General features: G+C 45.2%; 1 protein-coding gene across 1 annotated transcript in view; it reads right to left on the reverse strand.

Annotated features, from left to right (window-relative positions):
• Positions 1-3,172: 3,172 nt before the first annotated feature.
• LOC102734356 (prolyl endopeptidase) overlaps positions 3,173-20,174 on the reverse strand; it is a 108,560-nt gene continuing 91,558 nt past the window's right edge. The window contains exons 11-15 of the mRNA XM_081828728.1: positions 15,945-16,081; positions 13,220-13,314; positions 10,302-10,433; positions 6,573-6,729; positions 3,173-3,919 (exon numbers count right to left, since the gene is read on the reverse strand). Of these exons, the coding sequence (XP_081684854.1) occupies positions 3,625-3,919; positions 6,573-6,729; positions 10,302-10,433; positions 13,220-13,314; positions 15,945-16,081 (816 nt within the window). The 3' untranslated portion in view covers positions 3,173-3,624. The remainder of the gene's footprint in view (positions 3,920-6,572; positions 6,730-10,301; positions 10,434-13,219; positions 13,315-15,944; positions 16,082-20,174) is intronic.

Here is a 20,174-nt window from a genome sequence, read left to right on the forward strand (position 1 = left end):
CCCCTCCCTCAGGCCAAATCTTTCAGATAAGCAAGCAGGTGTCTTTCAGAGGAAGACTGGACACTTTTCAGTGGGCTACCTCTCCGCTGAGCTCTGGGGGTGGCCAGCTCAGTCTGCATGAGCCCTTTAAGAACTATTTCTCTGGTGGGTGAAATGGATAAAGGGGTCACAAGTTATAAGTTAAGTTCTGGGGATGTCACATACAGTGTGGTGCCTATAGTTAATAGTACTGTACTGTACATTTGAAAATTGCTAAGGAAGTAGATCTTAAAAACTATTAGAAATTTCTGTATTCTCATGGACTTTTTATCTTTCAAATAAAAAAATGTGAGTAGACTACAGAAAACGTGTAGTTTGCTGTAGCCTGTGGGTCTCATGGACACAAACCCCATTGGCTTTCAAAGCTAGATGTTTTGGGGGCTCGTCTCTTCGATGTAGGTCTTAAAAGTTGGGGTGCCAGATGTGGGGTCCAGACCCTTCACTCCTCAGGGAGAAGCTCGGAGTTGGGAGTTCCTTCCTGACCGTGGCTGGCCATGCTGGCGGAGGGGGTGCTTAAGGGAAGATCGTGTCTCAGCCTCTCCTGTCCGTTTCAATGTGGGCTTTCTTCCTCATTTGCCCAATTTGTAGGAGTTGCTCATCTAGTTTTTGTTTCTTTCAGAAGATGTTGTCCTGTATGTAGTTGTAGATTCAGTGCATCTGTGGGAGGAGGTAAGTTCAGGACCCTTCTGTGTCACCATCTGGAATGAGAACCCTCTTGTTTATCATCTTATTAATACACCAGTGGGTAAGAGTGCAGACTCCAGGGTCCAGCTGCTGGGGTTACTGCCCTGCCTGCTCACTTCCTGGCTGGGGAATTTGGGCCTTTGCCAAATTGGGGTAAGTGTAGCATGTGGCTTGTAAGGTTGCTTGAGAACAAATAGCCACACACAGAGTGCTCAGGGCTGGATGGCACGGGGGCGTCAGTAAAATCATTTCTCATCTGTCTCCCACTTATCGAGTGTCAACTTCATGAAGACAGGACTTTAGTTTGTACCCCTAGCCCCAGGACGGAGAACACGGCTAAATATTCCTTATTCATTGGCTTCATCCCTCATCCTGCTGGCCTGACCACCCCATTCCAGTCCGACCTTTGCTTTTTTTAGAATCTTCGCAGCTTTCCATCCTGTCCTTTACGCATCTTTCTTTGAGTCTTTGTAACCTTTCAAGGATATGGCTGTATCGTCTGTCCCAGGGAACTCCCCGAGGCTGGTCGAAGTGTCTGATAGATACAGACAGATGGGTGACAAGCTTTCTTAGCTGAAATTTAACCTTTCAGCCTGCTGCACCATTTGTGTGTAATTGGCTAAGTTTTAGTGGGAGTATTAGGAAACCGTAGGTGCCAACTTTTACACTATTCCAGGCGTGTACGCATTAACTGTCAGAAATGTGACTTTATTTCACTAAGGTAGCAAATTCTGTGACCTGCGTGGCAAGTTAGACTACCTGTATAATGTGTGCTTTTTTTCCCCCCCCCCAAAACACCACAGACCAACGTAGGACAGAGCAGAGAGGCGGAGCACCGGACATAGAGGAGGGTGGCATCTAATAGGGAAGGCCCTGGAGATCTGGTAAGGGGCCAACTTCATATACTCCCAGTGTTTAGGGCTTAAAAAAAGCTACCTTCAGTTTGTGGGTGCAGGTGTCCTGCTTAAATCTAGATGTGAAAATTAGCTTAGGAAAGAGAACTCACAATTAGAGGCCAGTTCTTTGGTAGGCACTTTTGTAAGTGTATTTATAATGTCGGTTCCTAATTACCACTTACGAAATGAGAGTTGGGATTCGACCCTGGGCCTGACTTCTCCTGAAGACCTCCTGAGACCCTACGCACTGTGCTCTTCACTTTCCACTGCTCAGTAAGAGCCCTCCGTGGGCAAGTAGGGCTGGGCTCTGTGCAAGCTTGAACATGCTCTGGACTGAGTGGGAGTGACTCGGCTGTCTGTACCTCAGACTACCCAGCAGGTCTAAGAAAAAGGCTGCCTCTAGCTTATCTATGCAGATGTAGTTTTTTTTTCCTGCCATGCTGGCCGACAGGTACATGGCCGTTAGCCAGGGTTCGCCTCTCTCGGTGGCGGAGGTGATGTCAGTTCTGCAAGCGCTGATAGCCGGGGGCACCCTTGTTCTCTGGGATGGGGTGGCCGGGGGAGGCTAGAGTGTGCATCCTGTGTTCCAGGGACAGCCACGTTGTATACAGTGCTTATGGACACTTTACTAGAATACATGATCCTAGATGAGAAAAACCAAAGTAGCCACCTTTCGGCTATGTTCGATTTGTAGTGATATGCTTGACAGAAAACTGTGCGTGTCTGATTTCAGACCACAATTTGAGAGGTAGAGCGCTAAAGGAAAGCACAAATATGTATGATTTGGAAAACAGGACTTCTCTGGAAAAGTACAAGTTAATGGAACAGTGAAGTAATCTTGTAAGCCTTTTTAAGGTTGAGATACTTCATACAAAACAGGAGTTATTTTTGTCATCTGAAGCAAGACAAAGAAGAAACGGTTTTCTTCTCATAAATTAGATCAGCATTTCCCAAACTGATGCCCAAAGGAACAGTGTTTCATGAGATGCTAATGCCTTGAAATTGTATGAACAGTAGTTTGAGGAATGGTATATCCTCCTCTTAAACATCTGGGGTGGCAGGGGTAAGGGGCCAAAACCGTTTTAAGTGTGACTATTTCTAAGAAGCGGTCTATGGGAGGGAAAAACAGCTTGGGAAATGCTGAAATTTCTGATTTGAAGGTAAGTTTGGATAAATATATCTGGAAGGTTCACTCATGTGAGTTTTATATGCCAGGTACTCCGACGTCCAGGGATACTTTGTAACCAAATTGATAGGCCAATAATCTGAAGCTTCTGGTCCACTGTTTTTTTCAGCATGAGTATCCAAATCAAAAGAGTCTGATTATCCGCTGACTGAATGGTTAATACAGAAGCTAGCGAGCTGCCTCTGATAGCTTCATCACCATAAACAAGGGAGCTGGAACGGATGCACACACCTTCTCAGCACTAACATTCTAGGACTTCACTGTTTGGAAACTAACTTGTGTGGAAAGGTGAACTGCTTGTTCCAATAGAAAAGTGACACGATCCGGAGTGAGTGCCCCTCAACACAAAGGAACCAGAACTAAAGCCTCCCATTCTTAAATAACATTTATTATTGTTGCAAAGAAGTCTTTTTCATGAGAACAGTTCTCACATTTAAAGCTATATCGGTTATGGTTATAGAAGCAGATTTCATTGAGTGCTCTAGATGAAGTATGCCCGACTACGACTCTGAATTCAGCAATCTAATATTCACAATGTGTTGGCTGCCACTTAGCTATTGATCCAAACATGCCTTTTAATTTTTTTTTTTTTTTTAAAACATGTGCCTGCACAGGGTGGAAAAAGAAACACCAAGGGCTTGCTAAAAAGGAGAAGCCTAAAAAAGATAAAATTCCCGCAGCAGTTCTGTTCAACTGCAGTCTGTGAGTGCAGGAATAGTGTCCGTGGGGGGAGCATTATGCCCAGTGGTTTCTCCGTGTGAACGGTGGGAAAGCCCTTGAGGTTTTCTGCGGCTGTCGGGAGGGAGAGGGAGAGTCCGTTTACTGGATCCAGTCGATGTTCAAGCACCGCGCTATGAACGCAAACATATCTGAGACCTCTTCTATCACTTTGGCCGTGGGCTTCCCGGCCCCGTGGCCGGCCTTGGTGTCCACGTGGATAAGCAGGGGGTTGCTTTGCTTCCGGCTCCGGCCCACGACATACTGAAGGGTGGCGATGAACTTCAGGGAGTGGAGTGGGACCACGCGGTCATCGTGGTCGGCGGTGAGGAGGAGCATGGACGGATACTGGATGTCGTCTGCCTCCGGGAGCTTCACGTTGTGCAACGGAGAGTATCTGAAAGGCAAAGGCAGTGTGGTTTGTCCACGAGGCTGCTCAAGGAGCACTGGCGGGCACAGTAACCCACGTAGTTTACCAGCCTAACTTCACTAGCCATGACTGCGGCTGACTAGTCCCCGCGTGACCATCGCAGTCTCTGCGTGCATCGCCGTGGAGGTCAAACTGGCCAGGGCTACTGCAGAGTGGGGAGCTGTGTCACTTCTGTGGCTCCCACTTTGGAAGACTGGGTAAAGAAGAAACTCCTAGGGCTGCTGAGATGACCCTAACTATGTGTGCACGCTTACGGTCCGGAATAGTTCTGTATTCTTTAGACTAACTTTCTCACTACTGCAAAGTGGACTGACTTTAAGCCACTGATTGTGAGTATAATAGGAGCGAGCCTTTCTTTTGTTGAAAAACTTGAAATTCAAAGTGTATGGCAGCTTTTTACCCCTTTACCATCTATAAACCGTTTACTGCAGGCTCAGCGTGGCAGTCTTAGGAAGAACCCAGGTCCTGTCTGGGCCTCCTGCTGGCTCTCACGGTCCGGCAGAAAGAAACGGCCTTTGGCTGATGGGGACAAAGTTAGTGGAGGGGCAGAGGAAGCGCCTTCTGAAGTACAACTTTTCAGGTAAGGGAACAAGAGGGTTTTAAGAATAAAAGTATAGTCGAATTAAACAGTAACTGATAGTAGTTAAGTGAGTGAAATCTCTGGACTTTTTTTCTTTACATTTTACTCAATAATATGGACGTCCTGTTTCTCAGCGTTCACTATTACTGAATATAATCGGCTATTTTAGGAGACTTTTATTTTGGAGGGTAAATAGTCAAAAACAGTAAAATTTCTGCTCAGTTAACCAAGTCAAGACTGAAAAGTTCTGGAGTTTAGCCTCCCAACAGATAAGGTGGGGGCGGCAATGGATTGGTTTTCTGATCTTATTTCAGAGTGTTGTTCTTGGATCAACCCCAGCCCTCCAAATAAAGGTTAGTTCTTGGGGAAAAAAACTGAGAGGTTCTGTAGAAAATTTATCCAACTATTCCCAAATGTGAAAGTCCAGCTCTTTCATGGGGGGGACACGCTGCCAGGTTTGAGCAGCTCTCAGTAAGGCCCTCTCTGGCTCAAGTGTGTAGGGCTGAGCTCTCTGCTGCTCTGGGAGCAGCAGTATGAGGAGAATACAGCCCCGTGAGAGCTAGGTTGGAAAAGTAAAGATACTTTTCTTTTTTTTTCCCAAATTAATTTTAGAAGTATTAGGTTCCATTGAATATTTTGTTGCCTTTGATACACAATTCAGTCAGTATTTTTGAGTTTAGATGGGACTCCCTAAGTGTGTATTTTCTTTACATTAATTTGAACTATAGCTTCTTTATTTAGCTTTTACTGGGATTTGTCAACGAGGTTATTGCAATGATAAAACTGTGGTCATTTTAGCTGAGGAGCTAAAACCATAAAAAGCACATAAAATGAAACAAAAAAGCTTGACTGGAGAAATTATTGTATTGAAATGTGGAGTCGACTGAGAAGACTGGGACAGGGGACACAGGCAGTTCCTAAGTGCTGATGTTGATCCCCAACCCCCTATGCGTGGGAAGCGAAGACAATGAAGAGACAGAAAAGAATGTAGCTTGCGGTCTTGGGAGTCTAAATGTCTGTCATTTTCTCATTGGTCTTGCCAAAGCGGTTGAAGGATAGGAATGCAGTTATACAATATTTTAATAATGTGATTTGCAGTTTCAAACATATATGGTTACACTGAGAGAACAAAACAAGTTTAATGTACCTGCATATATCCCTCTTTATTTCCTTCTTAAAATCCCATACATAGATGTTAAGTATAATGACACCTTTTTCTATTAGTTTTTGATTGCTATGGTAACAACCTACCACAAGTTTGGCAGCTTTTAAAACAACACAGATTTCTTATCTCACAGTTCTGTCAGCCAGAAGTCTGGGTTGGCTCAACCGGGTTCTCTGCTCTGGGTCTCAGGGCTGAAATCAAGGTGTTGGCTGGCTGGGCTCTTATCGGGAAATTCTGGGGAAAAAATCTATTTCCAGACTCATTCAGGCTGTTGGCAGAACTCAGTTCCTGTGTGATTATAGGACTGAGGTCTCCCTTTTTTTGATGACCACTGGCTGGAGGCTGGTCTCAGGTTCTAGAGGCCCCTTCCTCCATCTTCAAAGCCAGCAATGGCAGATCCAGTCCTTCTCAGGCTTCTAATCTGACCTCCCTTTCTGCTGCATTCCCTGCCTCCAGCCTGAGAAAGTGCTCAGCCTTTTAAGGCTTTGTCATTAGACTGGGTCCACTTCAGTAATCTAGGATTATCTTCTTATTTTAAGGTCCACTGATGAGTAACCTTAATTTAATCTGCAAAGTCCCTTCACAGCGGCACTCAGATTAGTGTCTGATTTGAAGAGACCAGGGGACGGGAATCTGGCGGGGGGAGGATGACTTTAGAATTCTGCCTGTCACATCTTTGTCATTTGTTGTTTTTGTAAAGACCAGATCAAAACAAGGAAGACAAAGAGGAATTTCCATCACTTCCATTCCTTTTGCAGTAAATGATATGCAAACAGGAGACCCTGAGTCAAACACTTATCCTTTTAACTGCGTTCAGTATTATATCAGATTGTTAGCAACATGTACCATATGTATCGATAGGAATCCAGACTTACTTGATAAGCCATTCGAAGTGTTGTTTGCTGTCTGAGCACCCGTAATCGGTGGTCCAGGCATGGCCGATGGTGTATTTATGGAACTTCAGCATGTCCATTACTCCCACTTGGGCAATAACACAACCGAAGAGGTCCGGGCGCTGATTTGCACAAGCAGCTGAAAACCAGGACAGAAAGAACGGAAAAGGAGGGCGGTTTGTCTTTAAACATCTAAATAAACAAGGACAGATCAGCACTTTAAATACATTTTTTCCTGGAGCACAGGAAGACACCATCATAAACCACCTGCCTAATGGCCACAAGCTTTTCTCCCTGCTTCCAGTATATCTGAGGGGTAGGATGTTCTCACTGGTGATAGAGATTCATTCCCTGAAGTGAATCTCAATGGGGGAGTTATTCAGAAAAACTCAAGGATTTTCTGGAAAACTTGTGTCCACTGCTCTCATTCCTATTTTTTTTTTTTTTTTCACAAGGAAAACTTGTTCAGAATCTCAAAAGTAACCTGTGACATTGTGACATGATAAGAAATATATAGTTATTGTCCCCAGTTCCTGGCACAGAACTCCTAAACCCCTTGGAATTTCCTGAGTGACACAGGCGAGAAGCATGTCTTTTAGAACTCATGGCTGGCCCCTTTCAACCATACCTGAGTTTATGCTAAAGAGGTGACACCTGGTGGGCTCCTAGGGGGCTACTCGATGGGAGCTGTCACCACACAGGAGCCAACCCCGTGGTTAGAGGGGTGGGACTCTCAGCCCCGCCCCTGACCTTGGGGGAGGGGAGAGGGGCTGAAAATTAAGCTAATAATGGCTAATGACTTCCTTTATCATGCCTGCCTAATAGAACCTCCATAAAAACCCCTAAGCAGTGGAGTTCAAAGAGCTTCCAGGCTGGTGAACACTGAAGTGCTGGGAAGGTGGCCTTCCCAGAGAGGACATGCCCATTCTGCAAGCCCCCCCTCGACCACACACCGTACTCTCCTCGGGTCTGGGAGCTGTTCTCACAAATTACCAAAGCCAAGCAGGCGGAACATGGGAACCCGACGGACAGCAAACACTTCGAATGGCGTATCAAGTTAAGTCTGAACCCGAATGGGAAGCCAGTCAGTCAGAAGTATGAGGGGCCCGGGCCTTGGAACCAGTTTGGGAGACTGAGCCTGTTCCACGCGGGGTCTGTGCTCACTCTGGGCACTGTCCGAACTGAAGTGCAGGGCCGCCAGCGCGTGTGGGAGAGCTGGCTGGTGTGAAGGAAAAGACCCCATACACTTGCTGTCGGAAGTGTCGTGAGTAGAAAGTGTTCACACAGCCCAAGGCAGGCCTGAAAGCGAGCACAGGCTCTAACCAATACTGGTGCACGTTCTTGTCCTGGTTTAAAACTACCTGTCTTCGTACACTGAAGTTACATAAATGTATTCTTTTGTTTTGATGACTCGACAATATTTACTGAATATCCCGCCACGTGCCTGGCACTGGAGTCAGATCAGTGAGTGTTCCAGTGGGAAAGTTAAGTGCACGAGTGATTACAGTGTGGGAACCACCACCGCGGGGGAGCCCAACCCGGGGTAAGGAGTTAGGGAGGCTGTGGGAGGAAGTCACATCAAAGCTGGCATGACAAACAAACAGTGAGTCAAGGGAATCTGGACTTCTCCCGCTTCTGGCAAAAAACCTAGTTCTGATTTGGGTGCTTATTCCTAATACCAGATCCTGAGTCCTACCCTGGGAGACCCTGATGCTCTCAGATATTAGAGGGGCAGGAATCTGTCCTTTTAGCCTTCAACACCCTGAGAAGGGAAATCCATTTCTGCAAGTTCCTCAAGGAACCAGGTTTGCCAATAGATGTAAACCAATAAACTGAAAATATAAAGGAATTACTGGATGAAACCGTGAATTACTGAACAACTCTCCCACTATTGGAATCAGATGGCATTTTCTTTTTTTTTTTTTTTTTTTAGATTTTATTTATTTATTTGACAGAGAGACACAGTGAGAGAGGGAACACAAGCAGGGGGAGTGGAAGAGGAAGAAGCAGGCTCCCCGCCGAGCAGGGAGCCCGATGCAGGGCTCGATCCCAGGACCCCGGGATCATGACCCGAGCCGAAGGCAGATGCCTAACGACTGAGCCACCCAGGCGCCCCCAGATGGCATTTTCAATATCCTTTCCCATTAAATCTTAGATTTATTTGCCCTTCGTGCTTCTCTTTTACAGTTTGCATATGATCCACATGCAGATTCAGAACAAACCCAGAATCTGACCCCCTTCTAGCAGCTTCCAACACACGCTCCAGGGCCAAGCCACCACCGTGTCTCACAGGGACGGAGGCCTCCTACCTGGCCGCCTGCTTTCCTGCTCTTGCCTCCCCTAACACCATTACACGATCAGTGCAAGATCGATCCCATTAAAAAGTAAGTCAAATTATGACACTCCCCCAAAGGCTTCTCATTCACCCAGACTAAACTAGCCTGGCTCTGAGGTCCTGCCTGGTTTCACCTCCTGCCACCTCTCCTGACACTCTCCCTCGCTCACTATGCCCAGCAACAGCCGTGGGCCTCTACTCTGTTGCTAGAACACTCTGAGCCCTTGCTGGCCTCAGGGCCTTTGGTGTGTATGGTCTGCTGCCTCCGACTAGAACGAAAGCTCCATGGGGGCAGAGGTGCTGTTTTGTTTGAAACCTATCACTGCCCTTTCTAAATTTAAATTATTTTGGACATATATATTTTACCTACATGGGAATTTTTTTTTCTTCAAGACTATATTGGGGTAAAGAGTAAGAACAGGTATTCAGGTTTTGCAATGACTCCGTATATTTCAAGGATAAGGAAACTGAGTGAATGTGCGGCTCCCCTGAGCCTGCTTCGAAAACAGTGGATTTTCACTTGTGTTTTAAGTTGAGCCTATATTTGTACAACGGCCCCTCATATACTGACATTGGATGTAGGACCCAGCAAGCAAAGCCACCATAAATGTTCATTACAAGGTAAAATGTCATTAACTACCAAAAATTAGGAAAAGCTACTTAGAGGCCATAGCACTTGCAGGTTAAAGGAACAGAATCTAAAAGCACAGTATTAGGTTCCGGCCCCAGCATCACCACTTTCCAGCTGTGTGACACCAGGCAAGCTGCTCAACCTCTCCGTGCCCCTGGGTCCTCGGTAAAATGGGAATGCTACCAGTTTCTGTCCCTCAGGCTGCGTGCGTGACAAATGAGAGTGTGCATGTGAAGGGCTCAGCGCCCAGCACACAAGGTGCTCAACAAGTGTGAATTAATACCATGAACGATTTCCTGACTATTCTGCTGTGCATCGGTCTGCGTGCTACCTCATTTTCTTTCACTACTCCTCTCTCTGCACCCACAGCATAGGTATTCAACAAATGTTTAGTGGTGATCACATCTTACAAGTAACACAATCACAGGAGTTACCAGGCTCAATCCTGTGCTGGCTGAATCCTAGAAAGGGTCTAGTGGATCTAGTTTGTGGGGCGGGGGGTCCCACCCAGTGTGGAGCTCGGGGCATGCAGGGGAGAAGCTTCTCAGGCTATTGTGAATCAAGCCTGTGTACAGTGGGTTCAGCTGGGTCTTTATGTGTCTTTTATCAGATGCCCTGATACAAATGGGTTTTGCTTTCTTTGCTCCCATCCATGAGCCAAAGTCAGTCAAGAGCTGTCTCCGGGCAGTGTATCTGAAAACCCCAAGAGTGTTAACTAGTAAGTACAATAGAATCCAGTTCTCACCCACTAAGAGGCCTCCGTTTGAACCTCCATTAATAGTCAGCCTCTTGGGAGATGTGTAACCTTCCTTGATAAGATACTCTGCCGCATGCTGAAAGTCATCAAAGCAGTTTTGTTTGTTTGCCAAGATACCACCTGCAATGTACCAAAGTAAAAGATGGTTAAGAAACAAAACATTAAAACACACACACACACACACAGACACACACACAAGTTTAACCTAAAGGGAATTCAAACGATAGGGCAGAGTTTCAACTATGGATCACTTACACACAGTGGGCGAACACCACATTTAGAAAAATGCCTCAACTGCAATTTTGTTACACATATGGAAATCCATCAACACCACAATCACTAATCCATACGGTAGATATGTATATTTCTAAAAACAACGGCAGTGCCCCATAGGGAAGAGATGATCTGTTAGGTCAGAAAACCATGAGGACAAAAGTACGACAACAGGTAACCAAAAAGAACCTAGATATTAGAGAGGCTGAACTTAACCTTGAGCTGTGCTCAAGCCTTTCTGTGCTCTGAGTAGCGAGCAACGACCCCCTCTCGGGGACAGGACAGCTGTGTGCCCACAGGGGCGCTTCTCCACCCTCCTCTTGGCCGGAGCTGGAAACGGTCATGCTGAGAAATAAGCTCTTCAGTTCCGCCCTTCTTTAGGGAATGTAAGCAGGAGTGAGGTGGGAGGTGGTGGTGTGCTGAGCAGCCTGTTAGAGTTGCTCAATTCTTGAATGAAGATCTCAGACCTCTCCCCAGAGAATCTGGATTTTCTCATCCAGAAGTCATCCAGTGTATAAAACCACACAAAGAAATTATGTAAAGAGAGGAACATTTGTAAGGTCTTGGAATATCTGAAAGTAAAGGCCAAAAGTCAAAGATGGGCCCTCAACGGAAGAGATGTCTTAAGTAACTGCCTATGAGATGAACCAAAAGCAGGCAGGTCTAATTAGATATTTGAGATTAACCACTTCTGCAGAAATTCAATTAAAGATGAAGCTGTGCTACTGAAGCAATTTTTTCATATGAAAAGAAATGTTGTTAAAATCTTAATAAGAAATTATCGGTGAATTAGAATAGCTAGAATTACTTAGTTTCCAGGAATAATATCATTTTGGGTATAGGACTATATTTTTTAAAGAGCATTAAATTTTAAACTCAATAAACCGAATGGAATTTAGATCTATCAATGTTTAGTATACTAGGGTCTAACTGGAAAAATCCATTTCTGGCCCCTTGACTGCCTAAATTTGGAGAAAGTTTATGAATCAGTCTAAATACAGACAGTCTACTTTTAGACTCATTCAAGCTCCAAACTCCCCCCTCCCCCACCCAGGGCTTTTGGACAATTAAGTTGGTTCATTAATACAGAGATGCGAGAGTACTGGTGTCTATCACAGCACAGTGCACCTGATGACCACGGGGTTCTGGAGAAGAACCTGGGTTCTCTAGGAGCAGGCCACAGGACCAGGAGTCCATGCAGGGGTGTGTGTATGCCAACGGTTTAGTCAGTGACGTGTGTCGGGGGTCCAGACTTGGCACACGGATGGGGAACATAAATATGTATGTAGAGATTTTCTTATTTTTCTTTGATCAATCATCTCTTAATATCACAGTATGATTTTAGTGTAATTAAACTCTGATATCAGGTCAGGGTCAAAATTATGCAATGATAATTTTGGGGATGACACTCGGGAGCAGTTGCCCTAATGATGGCAGGCAGGCCAGGAGCCCATGTGGTAATGAGAAATGCTCACTCTTGCTAAGATGCTCATAGTATGTTGTCTGATGTCAGCCTCTAGGGTACTTGCTGGATGTTCAGGGGGTCAGGCCTGGCCTTTCCTACATCTTGTCATCTAACAGGTGCTTACGAAAAATCTCTTTACAGATCTACCCTCATCTTTGCAGACTGGATTTGGTGCAGAAAACCCACAGCCTCTGGCCACAGGTTCAGGCACAGGTGGATATATGCAGGTCTGCTGCTCCTACCGTGGGAGAAGACCCCCTTTTGCCTGATGCTGCTGACCAACACCAAGGCCTGGTGGCTACCTTTGTTCTGGTAGGCCTTCTTATAAATGATGGCTGATGATGAGAGTGGGGAGCAGCCTGAGGCCGGTGGGAGTGAACGTGCATTCCCACATCCTCCTCTGGCTATTGGTTAGTCTAAGAATTCCAGACACACAAAAGTCCGGGGGAAAGGATGTGCTCCATATGGAAAGAAAAGGAAGAAATAAGGCTTTAAAAAAATTTCGACGAAGCCTGGGGAATGAAGCTTAGTATCGAAGCAATATCCTCAATGAAGTAGAATACATGCTTCAGGAGCCCGGAGAACAGAGACTGAATAATTAAAACCAGAAAAGAAAAACGAGTGAGCTCCTGAGTCTAAAACCTGCTCACGACAGAGTCACAGCCGTAATGCTAGGAGGTTGCTACTTCTTAGCAACATCGGGAAAATCAGAGAAAACAAGCAAAAGGATGCTCACTCTGGGGACAGGAAAGCTCTATTTGAGATGGCTCTTTTTAAGAGAAAATGACCTGGTTGGAGATGGCCATATAATGCTAACCAAACAGCCTGGTCTTGACTCAAAAGAGATCCAATAAATGCCAAAAAGTGCCCCGCAGACCCGCTTCTGACAGTGATAAGATAAAAATGTACCCTGTGCATTGCTAAAAAAACCAATTCTGATTATGCTTTATAGGGAATGCTTCTGAGAAGTGTGTACTTCATTAAAATAAACAGATTACAAAGGAAAACAGAATGTGACAAAACGGAGCTGTTTTTAGAGGGGCAGTGGTGCCTGCAACGTGCTTGGACAGATCCTTATTTTTCGCTTGTCTGCTCCTAATCCCGTCGGCTCGCTCAAGCACAGCTTTGGCTATGCTGTGTTTGTGTTTCCGCAGAGAAAGTACCTCACCTTTATGCCACGTCTCTCCGTACTCGCCACCTCCTCGGATGTTGGCCACCGCAAGGACACCGCCCATGTGTCTCACAAAGATGAGCCTGGACACGCTGAGGAACAGTTCAAATAATTAACCTTCCATGGACCACCTGGTACAGACCACGCTGTCTCTCTCCAGCCAAAAAAATGTATCCCCGAAGACAGTCCACAGGTAACATTACTGAAATAGGAGCCCGGTAGTTTTATACTATTTGATTACAAATGTGCAAAATATAAAAGTTCTGATTAATGTTTAACTGCAAAGTTCATACATTCTCATGTGCATTCAGTAGATCTCATTTTTCTATACTGGTCAATGTTTTACTACAGGAAGTGGGAATACACAATTCAGGATGCAAACAGAGAAAGAACCCGAAGCTCTCATTTCATGCTGAATCCATCTTTTAAACAATTACGTTGGCAAACTGAGTATCTCCAGCCACGTGACACAGCCCTGGTGTGAATGGCTCTGGGCTTTCACAGGAATCCCCAGTGGTGGTCCCTGCTCTACTGTTTCTAGTCTCTCTCTCCTCATTGTTCAAGTTGGAATAGAGAAAGTGGTTTCTGAAATTGGGATTTTAAAGAGGTGTTCCAGTTTTACAGACATTCACATGCTGAACTAGTTAACATAAGGTGTGAGAGGGGTTGAGGAGACCAAGGACACAGTCCAGAAAGGAAGCATGGAGGGCTCAGGGCTGGAGAAAGTTTTCTAGAAATAAGTAGAAGAAACTATAGCACAAAGCTCTTAAGTAAGTCCTTTGGGAAATCTGGATTTTGTTTTCTCTTCTTTCTACTCTGACCCTGACGGTGCTAAATGACATCCATTATTTCTAATAGCTAAAATTAATTCTGCCTTGATAAGTGTTTATGAAAATTTTATCATTCTCCCTTTTAGTAGCTGGGTAAACGCAGGCTTCTGTAACCTGGGGCTCTAGATGGCCTGAGTGCTAATTTCTTGGGTCTTGAGGACTCAGAGAAAAGGGGAGTTGGGGGAGGTGATCATACCACACAACTGGATTGGCCCAACAGATTTTCAATCACCTGGTCTTCTCATCAACATTGTTCATGCACCCCTGATGGTCTCTACGGAAGCTCCCAGCATATCTGCTGGGTTCTGGGATAAAAATGGTGTAGGGACCCTTCCTTACTCATCTCTCAAGTCCCAGTGGAGCAGGATTAATAACTACTTGTACAAATGAACAAAGACAAGCAGTTTTAGCTATAGATCTGCTCGAGAATCAGGGTTGTCTCCATGCAAGACCCACTGCAGGGACTAAGGAAAGTGGGGCTCAGGATGCGAGTCTCTTAACTTATTCACTGAATGAAACACATGCTCACGGGCCCTACACTCAGGCATCACCATGACTTGAAACTGAAGCTTGAATTTCATCACTTTGAGTGATAAAGAAGGGTGAACAATGACACATTTTATTTTTTTGTTTTAAGGATTAGGTCTAATGAACCAACAGGTACTGGTTTGCATTCTTAGACTAATCATCACAAAGAATAAATATGGCATATGGTTTAACCACAAAGACACGGGCATACGAATGAGAGAGCACATCTGACTGCCCGGGAAACTGGCACGAGGTGGGCAGCCCATCTGTGTGGCTCAGGCCCTGCCCTGAATAATGGTTGGTGTGGAGAACACACTGCAGAACGCAGAGTGGCACTGTCATTGTATGGTGAATGAAGAACCACCCCTGCTCCACTCTTTTAACTGGTTTCCCTTCAGTGTATTCATATGATGATTTTACAAGTTCATCAGCTCCTCACTAACAAAAGGATAAAATCCAACTCTTTTACCAGATGTCCAAGGCAGTTCACAATTTGGCTGTAAGCTACTGCGAGGCAGGGACCATGTTTCGTACCTCATCAAATCCTAAACACTGAACCATCAAAGGCTCAAAACAAAGCAACAGTTTTCTTGTCTTCATATTTGGGGCAGCCAGTTGATCTACCCTGAATTTATGTCCTGGGAGTCACAAGTCCATAAATTTCTTCCTGAATAGGATCAGATTTCATATGAGGCTCTATTTAGAAGTTGGCTCATGGCTGGTCTTGCTGGTAGGAGACTCCTTGTTTTTACTAAAAATGCTCAACACAAATTCCATTTTATACTGTGAATGGGATATTAAATCCAAGTTTGCAAATAACAGAAGATACTTATTTAAATAACAGCAAATGTGGCAATGCAGATTTTTCCCTCCCTGAACCATACTTATTGGGAAATAATCACGTAACAGTTTAAAATGGATGAAGTAATACATAGCAGATACAGAAATTATACTTGTGGCTGAATATTAAGATGGTCCATTTTAAGACTCTGTGCTGCTGAAAAATATAATCAGTAGCTAAGAAATCATTCCCTCTGAAGAGAATACTGAGGGCAGTGGTGGGACGGCAAATGACAAACTGTGTGGGGATGACTACCTTCCGTCCAAACCTCAGCTGACACTCCCCGTGTGTAGCTCTCAAACAGCCTATTCACTGAAGACACAAGATTAGCTTGTGCTCCTGAAATTCCTGACCAAAAGGGCATGTACTTAACACACAATCCTGCCCCTCCACAAAAAACAAGTGAGAAACATACAGTTACATACATTTGAAACAATGAGTTAGTGGACTCGTCTCTGGTTTCTTCCCACCGTAGGGGGAGGATCGCATCCACGCTGAAGTTCCCGGAGCGTTCCATGCTTACCTGTAGTTGGGCGTGATGGATATGTTGAAGCCGCCGTAGCCGTATAAGAAAGCAGGATGAGAGCCATCCAATTTTATGCCCTTTTTATGCACAATGAACATTGGAATCTTTGTGCCATCCTTGCTGGGGTAGAAAATCTAGAACAAAAGAAAGCAGAATAGATTTAGTATTACTTAGTTAACGCTTGCTTGCTTTTAAATGGGAGAAACGTGCAGGTAGTCATTTGTCTCTTCAAGATGTAGAGCAGCACAATGGAGAGCCAGTCCCCCTGATGTATCCGATGTGAAGCATCTTTCAGTTTTAAGGAGACTTTGTGGAGTAGAGAAGTGTCGGAAAGTAGGGAGACCTGAATTTGAGTTCTTATTCCACAATTAGCTAATTAGGTTACCTTGGGTGACCCATTTATCATCCTTTGGCCTCAGTTCTTCATCCCCAAATGGGGCCATTGTGCCCACCACACGCAACACAGAAGAGAACAGGCCGTCAGTTCTTTGCTCCTTGTCACCCTCCCAGGACCAGAAAAGTCAGATCGGCCATCCTACCAAACAATTCAATCTAGGGAGACTCTTTTCTAGGAAACAAATTTCATATTCAACTTCCTCTCTATTCATTAAGATACTCAACTCTTCATTTTTCTGTGTTCAGCTATTATTAAGTAAATGTTAACAACTACAAATGTATTAGGTGAGAGAACAGAAGAACAACAACAAGGAAAGCCTATTATTCCTATTAAAGACATTTTCTCCAGCATTTTTTTTTTTTTTTTTTTTTAAGTAGGCTCTGCACCCAGCATGGAGCCCAACGTGGGGCCTGAACTCACGACCCTGAGGTCAAGATCCGAGCTGAGACCAAGAGTCAGATGCCCAACTGACTGAGCCACCCAGGCACCCCGTTCTTCAGCATTTTTTAATTAAGGCTCATCACACTCTGGGCAACCTTGGGCAAGTTCGATCAACATTTCTATATCCATTACTTCTTGGATAAAAGGGGTAAGAGAAAAAGAATAAGAAAGAGAACACTGAATGCTAATCAAGTGATGAGCCCACCAAAAGCAGATAGTGGTTTCGTCCAGACAGAAAATCTGTAAATAGTTTTCTTTTTGGGCAAACATGGTGTCTTTACCCCAAATGATACCTGGAAAGTGTTCCCGCTCAGAAATGTCTTGCTGACCTCCCATGTTACACTCAAGGACATAAGTCTTTGCACTTAGTGTGGTTTGGAGCCATATTCTATCCAAAGCTTTTGACGGTAGCAGTTCTACTGTAGAGAGTTGCCACAAAGTCCTTGGCAATCAACGGGGGGTGGGGAGGCGGGGGTGCAGATGTAGCGAAAAGCACTACAAGATGAAATAAATGCCTGCAAGGTTGGTAGTTATTGGAAACCTGCCAAAAAATATTAGCAAAAAAAGCAATGGTTTCTGACTTTGGAGAGATCCTGAGAGAGATGTAAATTTGAGAGTTCAGGAATCATGGAGAATACTCCTCAGGATTCAAAACTGTCAGAAGGGACACACACTTTTACTGAAAGTTGTCAGTGGCTGCCAGTTAGCAGCATCTAACAGAGTGTAACTGTGTGGGTGGTACGAGTAAATGCAGAGTGAGAGGAACAAGTTCCAAGTCACTGGCTCGGGCTAAGGAGTTCAAATACAGGGCCTTCAACTCAGACGTGGGGAGAATTTGGAGCACTCCAACCACAGAAGGAGCAGGGGAACAAATGGTCTCACACAATTCTACCTTAAACGAATCCTCTGTTCAAAAATTGCATTCCCTCCAGCTTACACCTGTCCTCAAACCCCTGGCCCGGCACCTCATCTCTCTCCAGTCCAGCTCACCCACCCACAACACCCTCCTCTGCTCCCTGCTCTCCGCCCAGCCAGCGGGGCTGAGGCACCTCTAGGCTCCACTCAGCTGGCTCTCCTTCTGTCCCCAAAGGGCTCCAGCTTGGTGCCCTGTGACAATGTGGCTCCTCTGGTCCCACTTTTCTGGCTGCCACCTAGAGATCTCCAGCGCCTGTGGGTCAGTGTGCGAGTCCCCCTCCCCCAGCTGGCTCCAGGACAGCGGAATCCTTTTAGAATACCAGCAGAAGCCCCAAGTCCCCTTCACGCCCGTAGATGCAAAAATATATGCAAGCTGAAGTTGGTGTGGTTCAGATGTTAAAATAACACCACTCTGAATGCTGTCCAAAAGCGAAAGGGCACTGTGAAGAGGATTACAATAAAATCCACTTCAAGAAAACTCCTTACAAGAAGGCTATTTCAGACTTGAAATGAATATACACACCATGTGAACACCCGTGTATGCAGAGTTTGTCACATCTCTGTACACACACACACACACACACACACGAGTGCTCTAGGCCGTTTCTATTTATGGCAGGGCAATTGATAATAAACCTTAACCTGACTCTTCAATAAAAGGGCAAATTGAATCCTGAGTCTTTTCGTAACCATGGAAGGAATCCATGTGAACATTCTAGAAATAGTCATTACAAACAGTCCAGCCATTTTCCATCACGCACTGTCTCCTCCTTTGACTTAACTGAAACTGCTTTCCTCTTGAAGCCACTTCCTTCAAAGCTTTTCTTTAAGAGGCTTTGGGGTGTCTTTCCCACTGCTCTGGATTTGTTTGGTTAGGAAGAAAAGCTAGCAAACTCCTTATTTCCATTTGCTTCCCAAACCTGGCCAAACCAAACAGCTCCCCTTCAGAATCTCACTAGTTGTTCTTGAAACTCATTGGCTGGGCCTAAGCATCTGTGTTGAACATGTTACAAATACAGTTTCCCAGACTCCATTCCCAGAAGTTCCAATTCAACAGGGTGGAGTGCTCAAAGCTGCGATGTAGCAAGTCTCCTACCTACTCTGGTGCAGGTGGACCGGGGCTCCAAAACTAGTCACACAGTCTGCTTTTATCACTCCCTGTATCCTTGTCAGTTGTATCGACTAAAACCAGGTGTCTTCCCACAATCCTTAATCATTCAATATGGGACTCTCTTGTTCTCCCCCTGGTTCTCATGCGATTTTCTTCAGTGACTTTAACAATGGAATTGATGACCTGTTCAGCATCCTGTCCTTACAGACGCCTGAATGCCTCATTGTCCAATCTGAGCTTCCACACCACCCTATCCACTTGTTCATTCGAATGTTTGCTGGGTGTCCATCACGTGCCAGGCGCTGGAGAATCCCTTCCCGCGCGGGACGTAGGGTGTTACAGAGACAAGCCAGCAGGCACTACGAACACCTGTGACCTTGGCTCTGTCCTTGCCTTCAGATCCTGAAACTCTGCAAGGAACGCTGACATTCCCCCTGTGATTCCAACTTGTTCTTCCCCCTTCCTTCCCTTCCTCACTCCTGAGTGCAACGTCTTATCACAACATTCAGTCCCTCGTATTCTCTCTGGCTCTGTCAGCCTCACTTGGGCTCAAGACCCTTAGCCAGCTCTCTAGGTGTCACTAATGCCTGAAATCCTCTCATTCTAACCTAAGCCACTGGATTCCTTCTCCTCCTCCAGGTTGCGGCCACTCAGAAAATGCCAGCTCACTTCACTGCAAATTAGTAATACCTGAACTCACAGGCTCTGAACTTATGCTTTCTGTAGGTTTTCTCCTTTCCCTAAATGAGTTCCTTATGTTTCTCCTTCTTTTCCTTCCTATGTCTTCCTTATACTTTTTGTACTGAAATCAATTCCAGAGTAGCTGTTTCCAACACCTGCCATCTTCTTCCATTCCCAATACCACCCATTTGCATCCCCTACTCTTTGTCTTGTCTGCTGTCATTGAGGCCATCTGCTTGGAGTTCGTAAAAAACCTTCTGCCAACTTCACTCACCCTCTACAACCCCAGAGAAAGAGACTCAGCCTTGATTCTAGTCCTTGCCAATCCCACCACCATCACACTCCCCACTACCACAACGTATTCTTTTTGCATTTTCTCCCTTTCCTTGGCATGCAAACACACTCAGAGTTCTCCTATCCTATATAACAAAACAAGACACCAAAACCTTTTGCATTGCCCTGCGTGCCCCTCAAGCTAAATTTCCATCTCCCTCTTCCTTCCTGATCACACATCTTCCACGGTAACCTACACCCACAGCTCATGCCTTCCGACCTCATTCACCACTGCTGGTAAAGTGGTGTCTTTACCACCACTTTTTTTTTTTTTTTTTAAGATTTATTTATAATTTGAGACAGAGAGAAAGAGCGAGCGAGGAGGAGGAAAGGCAGAGGGGGAGAGGGA

This window comes from Leptonychotes weddellii, chromosome 8, assembly GCF_054177405.1.
Source record: "Leptonychotes weddellii isolate Sample4059 chromosome 8, ASM5417740v2, whole genome shotgun sequence".
NCBI classification, from domain to species: Eukaryota; Metazoa; Chordata; class Mammalia; order Carnivora; family Phocidae; genus Leptonychotes; species Leptonychotes weddellii.